General features: G+C 34.4%; 1 protein-coding gene across 2 annotated transcripts in view; it reads right to left on the bottom strand.

Moving 5' to 3' along the window:
• The window catches only part of LOC150098343 (uncharacterized), a 554,092-nt gene that overhangs the window by 511,072 nt on the left and 25,926 nt on the right, over positions 1–17,094 (bottom strand). For both annotated transcript variants that reach the window (XM_090404722.1, XM_090404723.1), the window contains exons 2-3: positions 14,230–14,374; positions 5,803–6,033 (exon numbers count right to left, since the gene is read on the bottom strand). In XM_090404722.1, coding sequence (XP_090260848.1) covers positions 5,803–6,033; positions 14,230–14,337 — 339 coding nt within the window. In that variant the 5' untranslated portion in view covers positions 14,338–14,374. The remainder of the gene's footprint in view (positions 1–5,802; positions 6,034–14,229; positions 14,375–17,094) is intronic.

Here is a 17,094-nt window from a genome sequence, read left to right as displayed (position 1 = left end):
CTAATTTACATGTTTTAACTTATGTAGAAACTTTTGTATGACTTCTAATTTTTGATTTAACATTAAATTAACTCTTTTCCATTTGTCCATATTTTAAGGTTAGAGTTACAAAGATGTTTTTCACCATTCATACATATCTAATTTTAAATTTATATTGAATAGGTCTATAAAATGCATACGTACATAAACCATTCACCGCGAGCAAACAAAAAAGAAATGCACACTACTGGGCGTGGCTTAGTGCACATCAGAACATCGGCCAGCATGCATTAAAACTGCCATAGAAAGTCATGCCATGCAAAAAAAGAACAAATTACATGTGTTGTCACGTGCTAATCATTCGCCAAATGTTTTAGGAGTGGTGACTCATTTATGTCGGCTAAATTACTACAGTGTTTTTCCAAAATATGACGGATATTCACCAAAATTTGTTAAAAATAACAGGAAATCAATAACAAAAAATAACCTGTTAATTTAATTATAAGCAAATCGTGGTTACAAGCATTTTAAAATTAACACCCTGTTAATTTTCACATGTAAAATACAGACCAGAAATTTTGTCCGTTAAATCCAAAATCCGTAAAATCAAGGGTTACTGTATTATGTCTGTTAATTGCAATTCTTCTGTCTAATTATGCTGTGTTGCAGGATGAAAACCAGAGTTTTCAAAATTCCTTACACCACCATATGAGAAACTGATAATTCACTTTCAGTTGAAAAGCTCTTATAAAGAGCTTCACACCCTAGGCAACAGAATTCTAGACAGGTTTTTTCTAGCTTGTAAAAGGCCTCATTGTTGTGAATGAGCTACAAAAGTAGATCCAATAGAGCTGACAGGTGAAGTTGTAACCACGTACTTTAATGAAATCATTCTTATGGATTTCCACACACTCTTTCTTATGATGACTTACAGGAATAAACTTTAAGGCACACTCAACTATCTTAATGATTGATCATTATTAAATTTGCCTCATCTTAAATAATATAACATAAAAGATGTGAATGTAACACAAGAAAAATAATACAAAAATTTCACTTAATTTACAGTATGAATATGATTAGAACTACCACAATATGGTAGGAAGTCAATTGAATAAATTTATATGGAATAAGAGAGAAATTAGTAAAAACACTAAATTAGCTGTATACAAAACAATGTACAAAATGATTTTAACTTATGACTCTGAGAGCTGGGTTAGAAAAAAAACACTTGACAAAGCTGTATAACTGAGAGGAGACCTCCACATAGCCCTTAAAGGAATGCAGAGAACCGAACAGGGCTTCTGACCTAATGTCCAATCCTCACCTTCTCGTGGTGCACTCTGTTGGGTATCTAACTGGATACTGAACGAACGAGAATGGGCTGGCAATTTGGGATTTAGCCGACCAAATTGTATTTCTATTGGCTAAACCAAAATACAAAATGATGGTACATCATGACAAAATTTCATGCCGGCTGGGGCATCGCCTGGTTAAACAAGGCCCCCGTTGTTTTCGCCAGGGAACCACGGCGAACAGCAAAAAGTCAGCTACTGGAACAAATCTGAAAACACACCCCAACTCAACATCACCAGAGTTAAAGATCGGTACTATCAACATAAGAAGCCTGAATGGCAAAGAAATGGAGCTAGCTGAGGAATCAGATAAGTACCAGATCGGCATAATAGGGGTGACTGAAACAAAAAAGATAAAAACTGGCGAGATCTTTCTGAGCAATAAATACAAAATGTTATATTCAGGCAATGACAATCAAGGAAAAGAAGGAGTAGCCATAGTATTAAACACAAAATACGAGGCTAATCTTCTTGAATGGCAGGCAGTCTCAAGTAGAGTGATATGGGCATATATGAGAATGGGGAACTTGACAATGAGACTTATTTGTCCCATTGTCCTATGGTCCCACAGATGGTTCTACTAAATTAGAGGTGGAGGTATTTTTTGAGACTTTAGAGAAAGCAACTGACATAATGAAAAAGGAAAAGTTGATCCTTGTTGGGGATCTAAATAGCAGAGTAGGAAATGATTGCGAGACATACAAAAATATTTCGAGAAAATTTGGAGAAAAGAGCAAAGCGAATAATAATGGCAAATATCTGTTGGATTTCTGCTCAGGACATGGACTGGTTATTACAAACACCATGTTCCAACATAAAAATGTGCACAAATTCACATGGAGAGAAGAGGCAAGCAATAAGAAAAGTCTCATTGACTATGTTATTGTTGACAATGATGTTATCTCCCTGGTGCAGGACACCAGAGTGTACAGAGGATTTGAAATTGGAAGTGATCACCATTTAGTCTTGAGCAGGATAAAATTGAATTTTATATTGAAAAGAATGACATGTAAAAAATTTTAAAGCGAATAAAAGTTGAGCAGCTCTCAGATGTGAACTGTAGACTAAAATACATAAAGATTATTGAAGGAAAAATGAAAGAGTTTGAGAATAGGAACCAAACCTTGGAGATTCATTGGCAAGCCTTGAAGAAAACACTGATTGATTCTGCCAGAGAGGCATGTGGTGAAGTTGTCTGCAAGGATATAAAAATTAGAACCCCATGGTGGACACAGGAAGTTAAAGAGGCAGTGAAGGAAAAGAAGAAAGCATATCAAAAGTTCCTGTCAAATAAGTCAGCTTGTGCTCTTAGAGAATACAGAGACAAATGCAAGAAAGCTAAACACTGTGTAAAACTAGCTAAACAAAAGTCATGAGAGGACTTTGGCAAGAACATAGAAAATAAATATCAAGAAGGTGGCAAAATATTATCGAGGTTGTTGAAGAAGATGATGAATGGAGGAAAGAATGCTGTAAAAGGAGTTAGAGATGATAAAGGTGAAATGAAAACGGGAGAAAAAGATATCCTTGAAGTATGGAGTAATTACTTTGAAAATTTGCTAAATGAAACAAGCAGTGATGACAGCACAGTGATAAAAAACACTGACCAGGCATGCAGTCAGGAATACATATCCATACTTGAAGTAGAAAAAGCCATCAAAGGCTTGAAATGTGGAAAGGCAGCAGGAGTAGATGATATTTGACCAGAAATGCTGAAGTACGGTGGTATAAAAGTCTTACAGTGGCTGCACTGCATAGTTCAGAATGCCTGGACAGAGGGATGGATTCCAGATGATTGGAGTAGAGCTCTCATAGTACCCATATATAAAAAGGGAAATAAAACTGAATGTGAGAATTACAGAGGTATATCCCTATTGAGTGTTCCTGGTAAGATATATGCAAGTATACTTGAGAAACGGTTGAAAAGAATTGTGGAAGGAAAGCTTGGTGAAAAACAAGCTGGATTCAGGTCAAATAGAGGCTGTCAGGATCAGATCTTCACTTTACGACAAATACTTGAGAAAGCATGGGAATATAACACAGATCTGTATTTAAGTTTTGTCGATTTGGAAAAGGCATATGACAAGGTGCCAAGAGAGAAGCTATTCAAAACGGTACAGTTATATGGTGTCAATGGGGCATTATATCAAGCAATACTTAGTCTTTATTTCAGTTGTAAGCCAGCAGTTAGAATTGAAGGAAGTACAGGAAGATGGTTTAATGTTAAATCTGGTGTGAGACAAGGATGTACATTATCCCCTCTGTTATTCATTATGACAAGGATGTACATTATCCCCTCTGTTATTCATTATCTATATGGATCACATTATGAAGGAAAGTGGTATTAAACATGATATCAAAACTGGAGCATCCAAATGTCAGTTCTTTGCTTTATATGGACGATGTTATACTTCTAAATAAATCCGCTACAAATCTGCAAGATTCCCTGACTAAATTGAATAACTGTTGTAATAGATATGGTATGAAGGTCAGCAATAAAAAGACAAAGACAATGAAAATAGGCAGAATCATTGAAAATGTCAACTGTGTTGTGAATGGAGAACCTGTGGAACAAGTAAAACATTTCAACTACTTAAGCACGATTTTTAGTGACGATGGTAAATTAAATATGGAAATAGACAACAGAATCAACAAAGCTGGTATGGTAGGAAGTCAATTGAATAAATTCATATGGAATAAGAGAGAAATTAGTTGGAACACTAAATTAGCTGTATACAAGACAGTGTTCAAACCAGTTTTAACTTTTGGATCTGAGAGCTGGGTCAGAAGTAAAACACTTGACCAAAGACTAGAGACTGCAGATATGAGAGTCCTGAGAAAGATTAGAGGCATGAACAGATGGCATCAATGGCAATATCATATTAAAAACAAGAATATTAGGAAAGAACTTGACATTGTCAGCATCCAGGAATGCATTAGCAGAGCTAATCTCAGGTGGTATGGTCACTTAAACAGAATGAGCGAGAAAAGATTAGCAAAACAAGTGTTCTCTGCCAAGTTGGCAGGAAAACGACCCAGAGGAAGACCAAGATATAGGTGGATTGAGTGCCTTAGACAATAGAAATATAAGATCTGGTAATGTTGGAGTCTTGACAAGTAACGGACTGATTTGGTGGAAAATTGTAGATAGGAAGTTAGTAATGATGTAAATTTTTCATGTAGTACTATCATATCCTGTACACCCCTTGAGGGTACATGGCAGGAATTTAATGATGATGACGATAAAGACTAGAGACCAAAGATATGAGAGTCCTGAGAAAGATTAGGGGCATGAACAGATGGAATCAATGGCAATATCATATTAAAAACGAGGAGGTTAAGAAAGAACTTGACATTGTTAGCATCCAGAAATGTGTTAGCAGAGCTAATCTCAAGTGGTATGATCACTTAAACAGAAGGTGAGAGGTAAATGAACAAAACAAGTGTTCTCTGCCAGGTTGGCAGGAAAAAGGCCCAGAGGAAGACCAGGACATGTCTCGGTCTTCCTTTGTAGATAGATAGAAAATTGTATATAGGAAGTTAGTAATAATGTAAATTTTTCATGTAGTATTCTCATATCCTATACACCCCCTCAAGGATACATGTCAGGAATTTGATGATGATATCACTAGGACACATTAACAACTGATATAACTTGCAATAAGTAGTTATTAATAATAACTAATATTGTTGCTTTGTTTTGAAAACAAAACTGCTGTATAGTAGTACTGCCACAGAATCTTGTGAAGAAGAACCATTATAAGACTTTAATGTGCAAGTTACATATTTTCATTATTCATGTTAACGGACATGTTATCTGCAAACAGTGAGTTAAGGTTAATGATCCATTAAGAAGTAACTAGATTGACTAATATTATTTAGAAAGACATATGTTTCTAAATAATATTAGTAAATAATCTCTGCTACTGGAATTTGCACTTTGTTTCTTAAGTCTGTCTCAAATTCAGTTATCCAGAACAATACTCAAAATGCTATGGAATGAGGCTGCAATAATTTCATCAAGTATAAAAATATTTTGGGATTAAAATTTCACATTGGTATTGTTATGTTCTACTTCATGATTACAATTTTAGAGATACAATTTTTATACTTTTCACTGATTTCTGGACATTTTTTTTTATATCATCAAGCGTAGTTATTTCAGACTTAAAAAACCAATATACCCGATATTAATTAAAGTTAAAAGAAAAAATAGGTGTAAAAATATGTTGCTCTGGCATATCTAAATTAAACATTCTGCAAGAAGTAATGCTCTAACATCATAGCATGTAATTTGCTGATACATATGATTTTTCAGTAGGGAAAAGCTGATAAGAGCAGCTAGACATTTACCATTAAAATTTATTTCAATGAAATGTTTACAAGCAATACTAAGAGTAAATGACAGATGCTACATTGCTATGTGCATTACAAAATTAAGATGTCAGTATGAGTCATTACTGCTTACTTTACAGGAATGATGATTTGCATGTTTTTCAGTGAAAGACAATTCCTGGTTTTTTGTATCTTCATCACTTTTTTCATCCTTTTCATCATCATTTTCTTCATCTAAAACAGAAGCTTGCAGAAAAAACAACTTTTCAGAGCACTCATCAAGTCTGTGACTCACATGTTGATACTGCTTCAAGAACTTACTTTTGCTAGTTTCCTTTAAAACTTGATCAACTGAACCCTTCACCTACAAAACAAAAGGTGGGTAAAAATTTTATTATTGGTTATAATTCACATATTCATTTCATTTCAGACAAATTATGGAGACTACAACCATGTTAGAAATAATTATTTTTATTTCCCGACGTTTCAACCTTCATATTAAAGTCATCATCAATATACATGTATACATATATATATATACACACACACACATGTATACACACACACACACACACACACACACACACACACACACAGAGAGATAAGCTATACTACATTTCACAGAGTATGCCAAAGAGACAATGATTTGATTAATAGTTATTCTACTGGCCTGACCTCTAGTGGGAAAAAAAATTAAATAAAATAACTACAGCAAAGCTATATTCTATTTATGACAACATCAGAGAACAATTTCATATAGTTTTATTACAGCAAAAGTATGTCCTAATTTAACATGAGAACTGTTATATTAGAGTTAAGATCCTGGATTACCTATAGTCCTATTTATAATTAACTCTTAGGCAGAAAAGTTATGTGGGTGGAATATGTGCCTTCTAATCCTTGATATTTTTAGACCATCATTATTGTTAAGATTAGGGTGGTTGATAAGAATTTCATAGGTCTCCTTAAATTTACGTTCATACCATATTTTGGTGTGAACATAAACAACAGGAGCCTTTCCAGTCAATTCTTTGTAGAATATTCAGGGCATGATCAGAAAGGCAGGCTTTACCAGTTATTAAATATAATGTGCAGTTTATTATGTTCCTTTTTTCGGATAGGAATTGAGCATCCTGTTTCCCCTAGGTGCAATGATTACAGTATATGCCAGGGTGGGCCAGAGGAGGAAATGGATCCTTGAACGAGTTGAGTAAGTTCTTTAATTTTGCAAGAGATTTAAAGGTGGCTTTAAGGTTGTATTTCTGTAGTATTTTCTTTCTTTTATCTGATATCCCTTTAATATAAGGAATGGTTGCAGTTTTATTGTAATCTAGTTTATTTTTGTTTTTAAGTGAGGTTTTGTGAAGAATTTTGTTGATATTTTTGGCTGTAGCCATTTTTCAGGAAGGTATTGCTGGTAACTTTAAATTCACCTTTAAGTGCTTGTTCATTAGAACAAATCTTCAAAGCCCTGTATTTTAGTGTTAATGACATCTAGTTTGTGTGTTGGGTGGTAGGAGTTTATGTGTGTATATATATTTTGGTTGTATGTTTAGGTTTCCATTAAACAGTGAAGGAAAGACTGCTAGAAGGAAGATGTGTGACAAGTGTATCTAAAAAAGGAAGTGTGTTCTGCCTTTCAATCTCAATTGTGAATTGGATGCATTTGTGTTGTTTGTTTAGGTGGTTGAGAAAAATGTTTAATGTCTGGCAAAATTAAATTTACTCAACTCATCCAAGGATCCACTTCCTCCGCCAGCCCACCCTGGAGTATATATACCATATTCAATGCACCTGTAATTTGCCCTATATAAGGGAAACGGGATGCACAATTCTTATCTGAAAAAAAAAAGGAACATAAACGGCACATTAAATTTAATAACTATGGTAAAGCTGGCCTTTCTGATCATGCCCTGAATACTCTACATAGAATTGACTGAAATGACACCTGTTGTTTACCCACACCAAAACTTGGTATGAATGTAAATTTAAGGAGGCCTGTGAAATTCTTATCAACCACCCTTGGTCTAAAAATTCCAAAAATATGGAAGGCACATATTCTATCCACATAACCTTTCTGCCTGAGTTAATTATAAATAGGACTATACGTAATCCAGGATTTTAACTCTAATATAACAACTCTCACGTTAAATTAGGACATCACTTTTGCTGTAATAAAACTATCTATTGTTCTCTGATGTTGTCATAAACAGAATATTACTTTGACGTAGTGTTTTTTTTTATTTAATTTTTTTCCACTAGAGGTCGGGCCAGTAGAATAACTGTTGATCAAATCATTGTCTCTTTAGCATGCTGTGTGAAATGCAGTATAGCTTGTCTCTGTATGTAATAAATTTTTTACCTTGGGGATATTGTATATTAGGATAACCAAGTTATTTTATAAACTTGGTTATTTTAACTCCTAATCCCAAGTATGCAAACAATTAAGTTTGCGCCTGAAACAACGTTCAAGTCTAAAGATGTTACAACACCAGGGCAACTCATTGTAAAGGTGGGTAAAGTTATATTACTATAACCTTGGTATTTAGGGTCTAGTTACTCACTGAGGAGACCTCAAAAAAGGTTGAAACCGGTCTGGGTAGTGACCCCACCCATAATGCATTGCAGTATACATCTTCTAGTGAGATGTGCTTTACATTATGGGAAAATACTAAGAATAGTGATCAGAGCTTTATCCACCTTTACAATGAGTTGCCCTGGTGTTGTAACATCTTTAGACTTGAACGTTGTTTCAGGTGCAAACTTAATTGTTTGCATACTTGGGATTAGGAGTTAAATTAACCAAGTTTATAAAATAACTTGGTTATCCTAATATACAATATCCCCAAGGTAAAAAATTTATTACATACATACATATATATATATATATATATATATTTTTTTTTTTTTGTATACTCCAGATGATGACCTTAATATGAAGGTGAACGTCAGGAAATTAAAATAATTATTTCTAACACAGTTGTAGTCTCCATAGTTTTTTTGAAATTAATGATGATCACTGTATAAGTGATCATCATTCATTACACTGTGTAATGAATCATTATACATCATTACACTGTGTAAGTGTAACACTAAAGGAGTATAATTAAAATATTATCATATAAAAAAACAATGATAATACAAACTTTTACTAGACTTCCAAGCCCATATATCTTCATTTTAATTTCCACATTATGATCAGAAATAGATATAGAAGAGGAATTAAATCCTTCACTTTATATCCCATAATCAGGTCAAACTTTAGATGATAAATAATTTCACCAATAAATGTGAGATCACCATCCTGCTTAGGGGAGAACTATAATAGCTTGAAAAATTACCATGATCTATCAAGTACAATTCCTGAATTATCTTATTTGATCAGCAATACTTAAAAATGGCAAAAATGGGATTATTTTTTTGTGGTAATTCCATAAATGACAGATTGTTCAACATATAGTATTATAGGTATTTTTGATAGGTAAAAAAAAAAAAAAAAAAAAAAAAAGTGAGGTGAAAAAATAAATTAGTTAACAGTTGATTGATTGTGTACGAGGAGAAACTATACCAAAAGAATAGAGAAAATTTGTTCTGTGAGTATGGAGCTGAACTATGAAAAACTGTAGGATAGTTGGTGCACATGGTTTAACAGATTTTGAGGTGAACAGGAGGAACTATAAATATGAATTCTGACGGATAGTGACCATGAAAATATTTGTAGAAAATGCAAGTGGCTGGTTGGATTATGGCAGAAGCTAATGTATTGATATCTGTAAACTGCATATGTTCTTCTGGCAAGTTTGCCTATTCTGTGGAATTGAAAAAAAATATACTACCCCTGTATAAAGTAGCAAAACCTGAACATCCATGAGTAGAGTGAGTGAGAGTAGACTGAGTTGGTGATTGTCCTTACTGCTGAGTCAAGTATTTTTTGGGAGTTCTTAGGAACACACCACACAAAATGTGACTATTCAAATAGGTGGATGGATTTGTGATTTGTTCAGAGGTGAGAGAGAAACCTAATTTAGGGGTTTCTTAATTATGCAAAGTTGACAACTTTCTTTTTGTAAAGAGATTTCAACACTCAATTCTGTTAGAATCCAAATGAAGAACACAGTTTGGAGATGAGAACCGAGTTGATAGGAGATGATATTGTGAAATTTCTGCTGATTTGTATAGTGAAGGGTTTGCAACATGAGAAACTGTTATCAAAACTGTGGATTGAATTAATAATTAACTAAAGAAGACTGCTGACATAAAAAAAAAGAAAGTAGATGAGAGAAGTCATGTAGAACCTCAGCATTAACTTTAGAGACATCAAGGGCAACCCACATGAGATATCCTAAATTTTCCATGCCATTTATCCAGAGGTGGGTAGCAAAAGTATGATCAATTGTTGTTTGTGAGAGAAACCGTACTGGCAACTGTTTAGGGTTGAGAGGGTTCCAGGTAGTGTACAAGTTATTTTTCCCCCCCTCCTCCATTACATTAGAAAGAATTCTAGTGAGATAAGCTGAATGGTAATTAAACGGTAGAGATATATTAATCTTCTTAGGAATGGGTTGAACACTGGCTAATTTCTAAGTTGCAGGACATATACAATCCAAACAGAAGAGAATAAAAAGACATCAACTCAGAAGCAAAAAACTTCAAAATAATCAGAAAATTGCTATCATGACTAGGAGATTTCTTTTGGTATTCTGTTTGGACAAAAAGAGTGTACTGAGTGTTGCATTTCTGAAATGCAAAGAAAACACTTATCAAGCTTGCCAGATAAGTTTTGGTATAAACAGAAAAAAATAGTTTCTATGAAACTGGGATATGCTTGATTTTTCTTTTGAACAGCTTTGGCAAATGTTGGCAGCTTTACCTAATAGAGTAATGCACAAGGAAAGGAAAGTCATTGGAGTTGCAGGCATTACAATCTCAAAGTAAGATGATTTCAATATTAGGTAATTTGGGCTTTAAAAAAATCAACAAGAAAAGAAATTTCAAGAGTTTAGATTGGCTGGTGGTAACAAAAAAGGGAGGGAGAGGGGAGAAAGAGAGAGAGAGCAAATGAATAGCCAAAGATGGTCAAAGGAGAAGACCAAAAAGAGGATCCATTGGTTACCAATGGATCCTCTTGGATTTTTCAAAGACCTTTGATAGACTGCCACATGACAAGCTAGCAGCTAAACTGAAACAGATGGGATTAGGTAACAGACTAGTAAGTTGGATAGCTGATTGGCTGTCGGATAGGTATCAGCAGGTTGTACATGGAGGAGTGATATCCCAAAAGAGGAAGGTCACTAGTGGAATGTCACAGGGATCTGTTTTAGGATAATTATTGTTCAAATTGAACGTTAATGACATTGGGACAGGCTTAACTGGAAATGTGCAGCTGTTTGCCAATGATGCAAAGTTGGAAAGGCTATGAGAAGACGAGCAGACATAGCCTTGCAAGAGGATCTGCATTGACTATGTGAGTGGAAAGATGAGTGGAGCAGCCAGTTTCATGTTGCAAAGTGCAAGGTCTTGAAATGTGGTAAGCAAATTCGGGTTGCAGAGTATATAATTAATGGAGAAATTTTGAAGGAGATGATGAGAGATCTGGGACTGATGATGAACAGAGACTTGAAGTTTAAGAGTTGCATTGCTAAAATTGCAAGAATCTCCCAATGAACTATGACAATAATGATGAGGTCATTGACAATAAAAGTAGAGGTTATGGTTCCCTTGTATAAGGCTTTCATCAGGCCACATATGGACTATGGCACACAGTTTTAGTTACCTGGTTTTCAGGGGATGAGGATGTATTGTAGAAGGTTCAGAGAGGGGTTTACTTATCAAGTCTATGGAATGTCAGATAAGAGGAGGGATTAAGGGAATGTGGAGGAGGTATTTCATAGAGTAGAAAGAGACAAAGGTTAGAACTAGATGCTATTCCTAGAAGCAGTATAAGGAGGATGTGAGCAGAGTAGTGAGAAACAGGTTCTTTGAATGGAGAGCAATTGGTGAGTAGAATGCATTGTCTGAAATTGTGGGGAAGGTGGAAACTGCAAATGGGTTTAAGGTCACTAGGTGATCTTTTTGCATGACAGAGTAGAGACCTCCAGCGATGAGTCATTTGCCTCCAAGGAGGTCAGATGATAAACTATTTCCTTTTTTATATAGTGGTTTCTTCAAATACTTAGAAAAGTTGTCTAATGAGTAAAAACTCTCCCAAATATATTTAATAAAGCTCTTCCTGATGTTAAGACATAATGAAGGAAAATAATGCCACTTTGTTTCTTCAAATTATACAACGATAATTTCAGCTTGTGTTGCTGAATCATCAGCCCACCCACACACACCTCCCTCTTTTTAATGAGTTGATTTTGTGCTGGCTAGCCATAGAAACCTAAACTTTCATATCGCATTTTAGCATTGGAATATTTCAAGTATGAGTTTACTAATAATTGGTGAAAGATAAACACTACTTTTGAGAACAGAAAATCCAAGTACAGAATTTAGTCTTTAGTCTTGATTATTTTATATGTGATTCCTATTCATGAAAGATAATCAGTACAAAGAGCAAGCTAAGGATTTCTTTTTCTATTAATTTTCTATATTTTATATAATTCTTTTATATATTATAGTTCACCCACCGTTTGTAGGTCTCTGCTTGGTGTTTCGCCAAGAATAGTCAATTCATGCTGAGGGGAGAAAGAAATAAAGGATGTACGAATTGGTCGCCAACATGCGAAATCACATGCTTTCTTGTCTGTTGCTGTACTAGTAGTAGCTTGATTTTTGTTGTTGCTTTTTTGCATTATATTTTTATTATTAATTTGTATGATGGATCCAGTACAGTCAACAAGTTCTGTTGTTAAACGTTTCAGTAGCTCTTGCAAAAGAATATTGAATAATGTGCTGACATTCTGTGAAAAAGAATCATTAAAAGGCAGTCTCCTTGTTCCCCTTTCTCAAGTCATAAAACGTGCAAGTGCAATTGTGGGCGTATCGGGGTCGACTGTTAAAAGAATTCGCAGGGAATCAAAAGGTGAAGGTAAGCCAAAATTTAAATCTCCTAAAAAAAAGTGCCAGAGAAAGAAAACCATCGAAACCATAGCTTTGAATGATTTTGATGTAGACATTATAAGAAGAACTATTCACGAATTTTACATGGTCGAGAAAAGAGTGCCAACTGTTCCAAAATCGATTCCCGTGCTTAAAGAAAAAATTAATTTTCCTTGGAAAAGAGAAACGTTAAGAAAAATACTTCATGAAATCGGATTTTGTTTTAATGCTATTGAGTTTTTAATGCTATTGAGTATGTTTGGGCAGAAGTGAAAAGTTTCATTTGCCATTGCAACTGGGGATATGACATGTCGAAACGTTTTACGCTTTCAGAACAGGCTCTCATGTCACCTCATTGGAAAATATGTATTGGAACAGAGACGGAATTATCGAAGAATTATGGTGATCAGTGTTGAATCGCCATTACTTTCACTTGAACTGATCACCTTTGGTGATCAGTTCAAGTGAAAGTGATTCAAACACCGATTCAGATGACTCTGAAGATTAAAAGGATTTGATAATGGTATTTTTTTCCAACCTTTTCTTTTTGCATAGGTTTGTTAAAAGTCACAACAAGTCATAAATAATTAATCGGTTTAGGACATTAAAGTGTCTCAGTTCTCTCAGCTGTAAGTTTAGAATATCTAAGTTTATTTGAAAAAAATTTCTGTTTTTCTGTATAATTATTTTTATATTATAGAAAACTTTCTTAAAAATAAATTTCATTAAATTATTGTTTTATGTTATACCTTTTTTTAATTTTGTTAATACTCTACATACATTTTTCGAACTGTTATGCAAGCAAAATAGTTACACTTTAAAAACTACAATGTTCGTAAAAGAAAAGCTAAATTTTCCGACCTGTAATAATAAACAAACTCATCCCAGAAGACGGATTGATTACCCTATTATTGGAATGGATTCTCCTTTTTGGAACATGCGCAGAAGTGTCGAAGGGTCTGTAATCAGCAGGCGAACTATATATATTATATTTTGAATACATTTCCTTTAAAAACTAACATATATATTATACTTTGGATACATTTCCTTTAAAAACGAACAAGGGGATGAGGAAGTAACTTTGCAAAATCTTGAAGTTGAATTGATATGTATGATGGTGGCTCTTCTTATACAGAAATATGAGTATTTTTAAATAAGGAGAGAGGGGTTTTTACTAAAAAAATTAGTGCAAGATTGAAACTGAATAATTTCTAACATAGTACAAATCTTGGAGTTATCTGCAATTGTTTTGAGAATTTTTTTTTCTCTCCAGAGATCATACAAAACAATTACCATATGTTAACTATGCATTAACTAATTATGGAAAGTAGAATATGCAGATTATGGGTAATGAATATAAATGCTAAAAACAAATATTTATTAATGTCTACAAGTCAGAATTTATTATAATTTAAAAATTAACCAGACTCTTAGAAGATACTCAAATAATTATTTAATATTTTTTAAAAACTGCTTAAGATGAAACACACACACAAACACACACACAAAAAAAAAATACCTGGGAAACTAGATCATCAATTAACTGCACTAGGGTGTCTCTTTCATTAAGAACTGCCTGGAATTTAGTCTGTAATCTCTGTTTTCCTACTTTTAATGACAAAGCCATTTTTAAAAAATCCAAATCACACTATCATTGCGTATTTCTGAAAGAGAAAAAAGTGAAACAATAATTCAAAATTGTACTTCTTTAAAAAAATTTTAAACAGATGATTAGAAGAAAAAAAAAATGAAGTGATGAAAAATTTTATTAAAATAAGTTAAGCAAAATCTAACCAACCAACATACGAAAAACTTGACTGTTTCATTGTTTGCACTTTTGATCTGCACACTGATTTCACTATGCATGATCAAAAGTGCAAACAATGACAAAGAACTGTTATTCAGATGAATGATATAACTGCAAATATTGAAATATTGGTTGCTCTGAAGTCCATTATTTGCAATTATATCAATCATCTGAATAACAGTTCTTCATCATAACATTTGATTATTTCAGAGGTCAGAAAGAGAAAAGGAAGATGACATGTAACACACTTTACAATGCAAATATGATGCTAGAAATATTTTAACAACATTGTACATGGTAGTAAATAATAACAAATCTGCAAATGTTTTCTTCGAATACTTGGAAAAGTGCCCAATGAGTAAAAATTCTCCCAAATATATTTAATAAACTCTTCTTGATATTTATATATACTGTAGGGAAAAAATGCCACTTTGACTTTTCAAGTTATAGCCCTTACTGTGTAACAACCAACCTGTCCACCATCAACAGGTGCTACACTGGCAGAGCTGAAAGCAAAGTTTCAATTAAGGGCTGAGTGGAAGATTTCTATTTGGAATATTTCCTAATATCTACTCTACGGTCCTCTGTGAACTATGGGATGAAGAAGAATATGAGAAATATAATTTCTGCATTAATCAACATAAGCCTGAATAGCAAAGAAATGGAGCTAGCTGAGCAATTAGATAAGTACCAGATCAACATAATAAGGGAGACTGAAACAAAAAAGATAAAAAGTGGTGAGATCTTTCTGAGCAATAAATACAAAATGTTATATTCAGGCAATGACAATCAAGGAAAAGAAGGAGTAGCCATAGTATCTCATCTCATCTTCTTTATACCCTCTTTTACCTTGCGGTGTCGTGGGTCCATTGATCATCGGACCTCACTCCGTTTACAGGATAAGGTGGTCAGCCCTATGCCCCGGTGTATCCTATGGCCTGTAGTGTTAAGTTCTCAAGGCCAGTTTGCCTGCTTTGCGGGATGAAAAACCCCAGAATAAACTGGGGAAAAAACCCTGGTGTCCACGCCCAAGACTGGCTAACTTGCCTATGGCTGAGGAAGATCCTTCAGCTCCTCACGTCACCGACGGGAATCGAACCTAGGACACTCCTTCCCCGGGCATATGGTTGCGAAGCGCATAACCACTAGGCTAACCGCACGGACTGTAGCCATAGTATTCAACACTAAATACGAGGATAATCTTCTTGAATGGCAGGCAGTCTCAAGTAGAGTGATGTGGGCAAATATGAGAATGGGGAACTGGACAATGAGACTTCTTTGTGCCTATGGTCCCACAGAAGGTTCTACTAAGATAGAAGTGGAGGAATTTTTTGAGGATTTAGAGAAAGCATCTGACACAATGAAAAAGGAAAAGTTGGTCCTTGTTGGGGATCTAAATAGCAGAGTAGGAAATGATTGTCAGACATACAAAAATATATTGGGAAAATTTGGAGAAAAGAGCAAAGCTAATAATAATGACAAATATTTGTTGGATTTCTGCTCAGGACTGGTTATTACTAACACCATGTTCCAACATAAAAATGTGCACAAATTCACATGGAGAGAATAGGCAAGAAATAAGAAAAGTCTCATTGACTATGTTATTGTTGATAGTGATGTTTTCTCCCTTGTGCACAACACCAGAGTGTACAAAGGATTTGAAATTGGAAGTGATCGCTATTTAGTCTTGAGCAGGATAAAATTGAATTTCATATTGAAAAGAATAACATGTAAGAAAGTTTTAAAGCGAATTAAAGTTGAGCAGCTCTCAGATGTGAACTGCAGACTAAAATACACAAAGATTATTGAAGAAAAAATGAAAGAGTTTGAGAACAGGAACCAAACTCAGTGGCAAGCCTTGAAGAAAATATGATTGATTCTGCCAGATAGGCATGTGTGAGGTTGTCTGCAAGGATAGAAAAATCAGAACTCCATGGTGGACACAGGAAGTTAAAGAGACAGTGAAGGAAAAGAAGAAAGCTCATCAAAAGTTCCTGGCAAATAAGTCAGCTTGCGCTCTTAGAGAAAATACAGAGACAAATTATTATTATTATTATGGGCAACTCCAGGGAGTCATTAGACTCATCGAGGGAGTCCCCAAATCATATTCATCATGCCTTGCCTTAAACTCATTCACTGTCACAGCATCCATAACAGACTCTGGCAGCCAATTCCACTCATTCACCATGCTAAAAGTAAAGAACCCAGCTCTAACACCTTTACTAACCACACCTTTACCCAGTTTCCATTGATTTCCCCTAGTCCTCCCAACCAGCCCTGTTCTCAAAAATGTTTTCAAGTAACTTGACTTTTCAAGTCAAGTTACTTGAAAAGTTTTTTCAAGTTTTCTTGTCAAGTTACTTGACAAGAAATGTAAGAAAGCTAAACACCGTGTAAAACTAGCTAAACAAAAGTCATGGGAGGACTTTGGCAAGAACATAGAAAATAAATATCAAGAAAGTGGCAAAATATTTTGGGGGTTGTTGAAGAAGTGGAAATGGAGGAAAGAGTACTGTAAAAGGAGTTAGAGATGATAAAGGTGACATGAAAACAGGAGAAAAAGATATCCTTGAAGTA

This window comes from Typopeltis vanoorti, chromosome 15 (genome assembly GCF_054136105.1).
Source record: "Typopeltis vanoorti isolate ZY-2024b chromosome 15, IOZ_Tvanoo_1.0, whole genome shotgun sequence".
In the NCBI taxonomy this organism is placed as follows: domain Eukaryota; kingdom Metazoa; phylum Arthropoda; class Arachnida; order Uropygi; family Thelyphonidae; genus Typopeltis; species Typopeltis vanoorti.
This window is presented reverse-complemented; position numbering and strand designations above follow the sequence as displayed.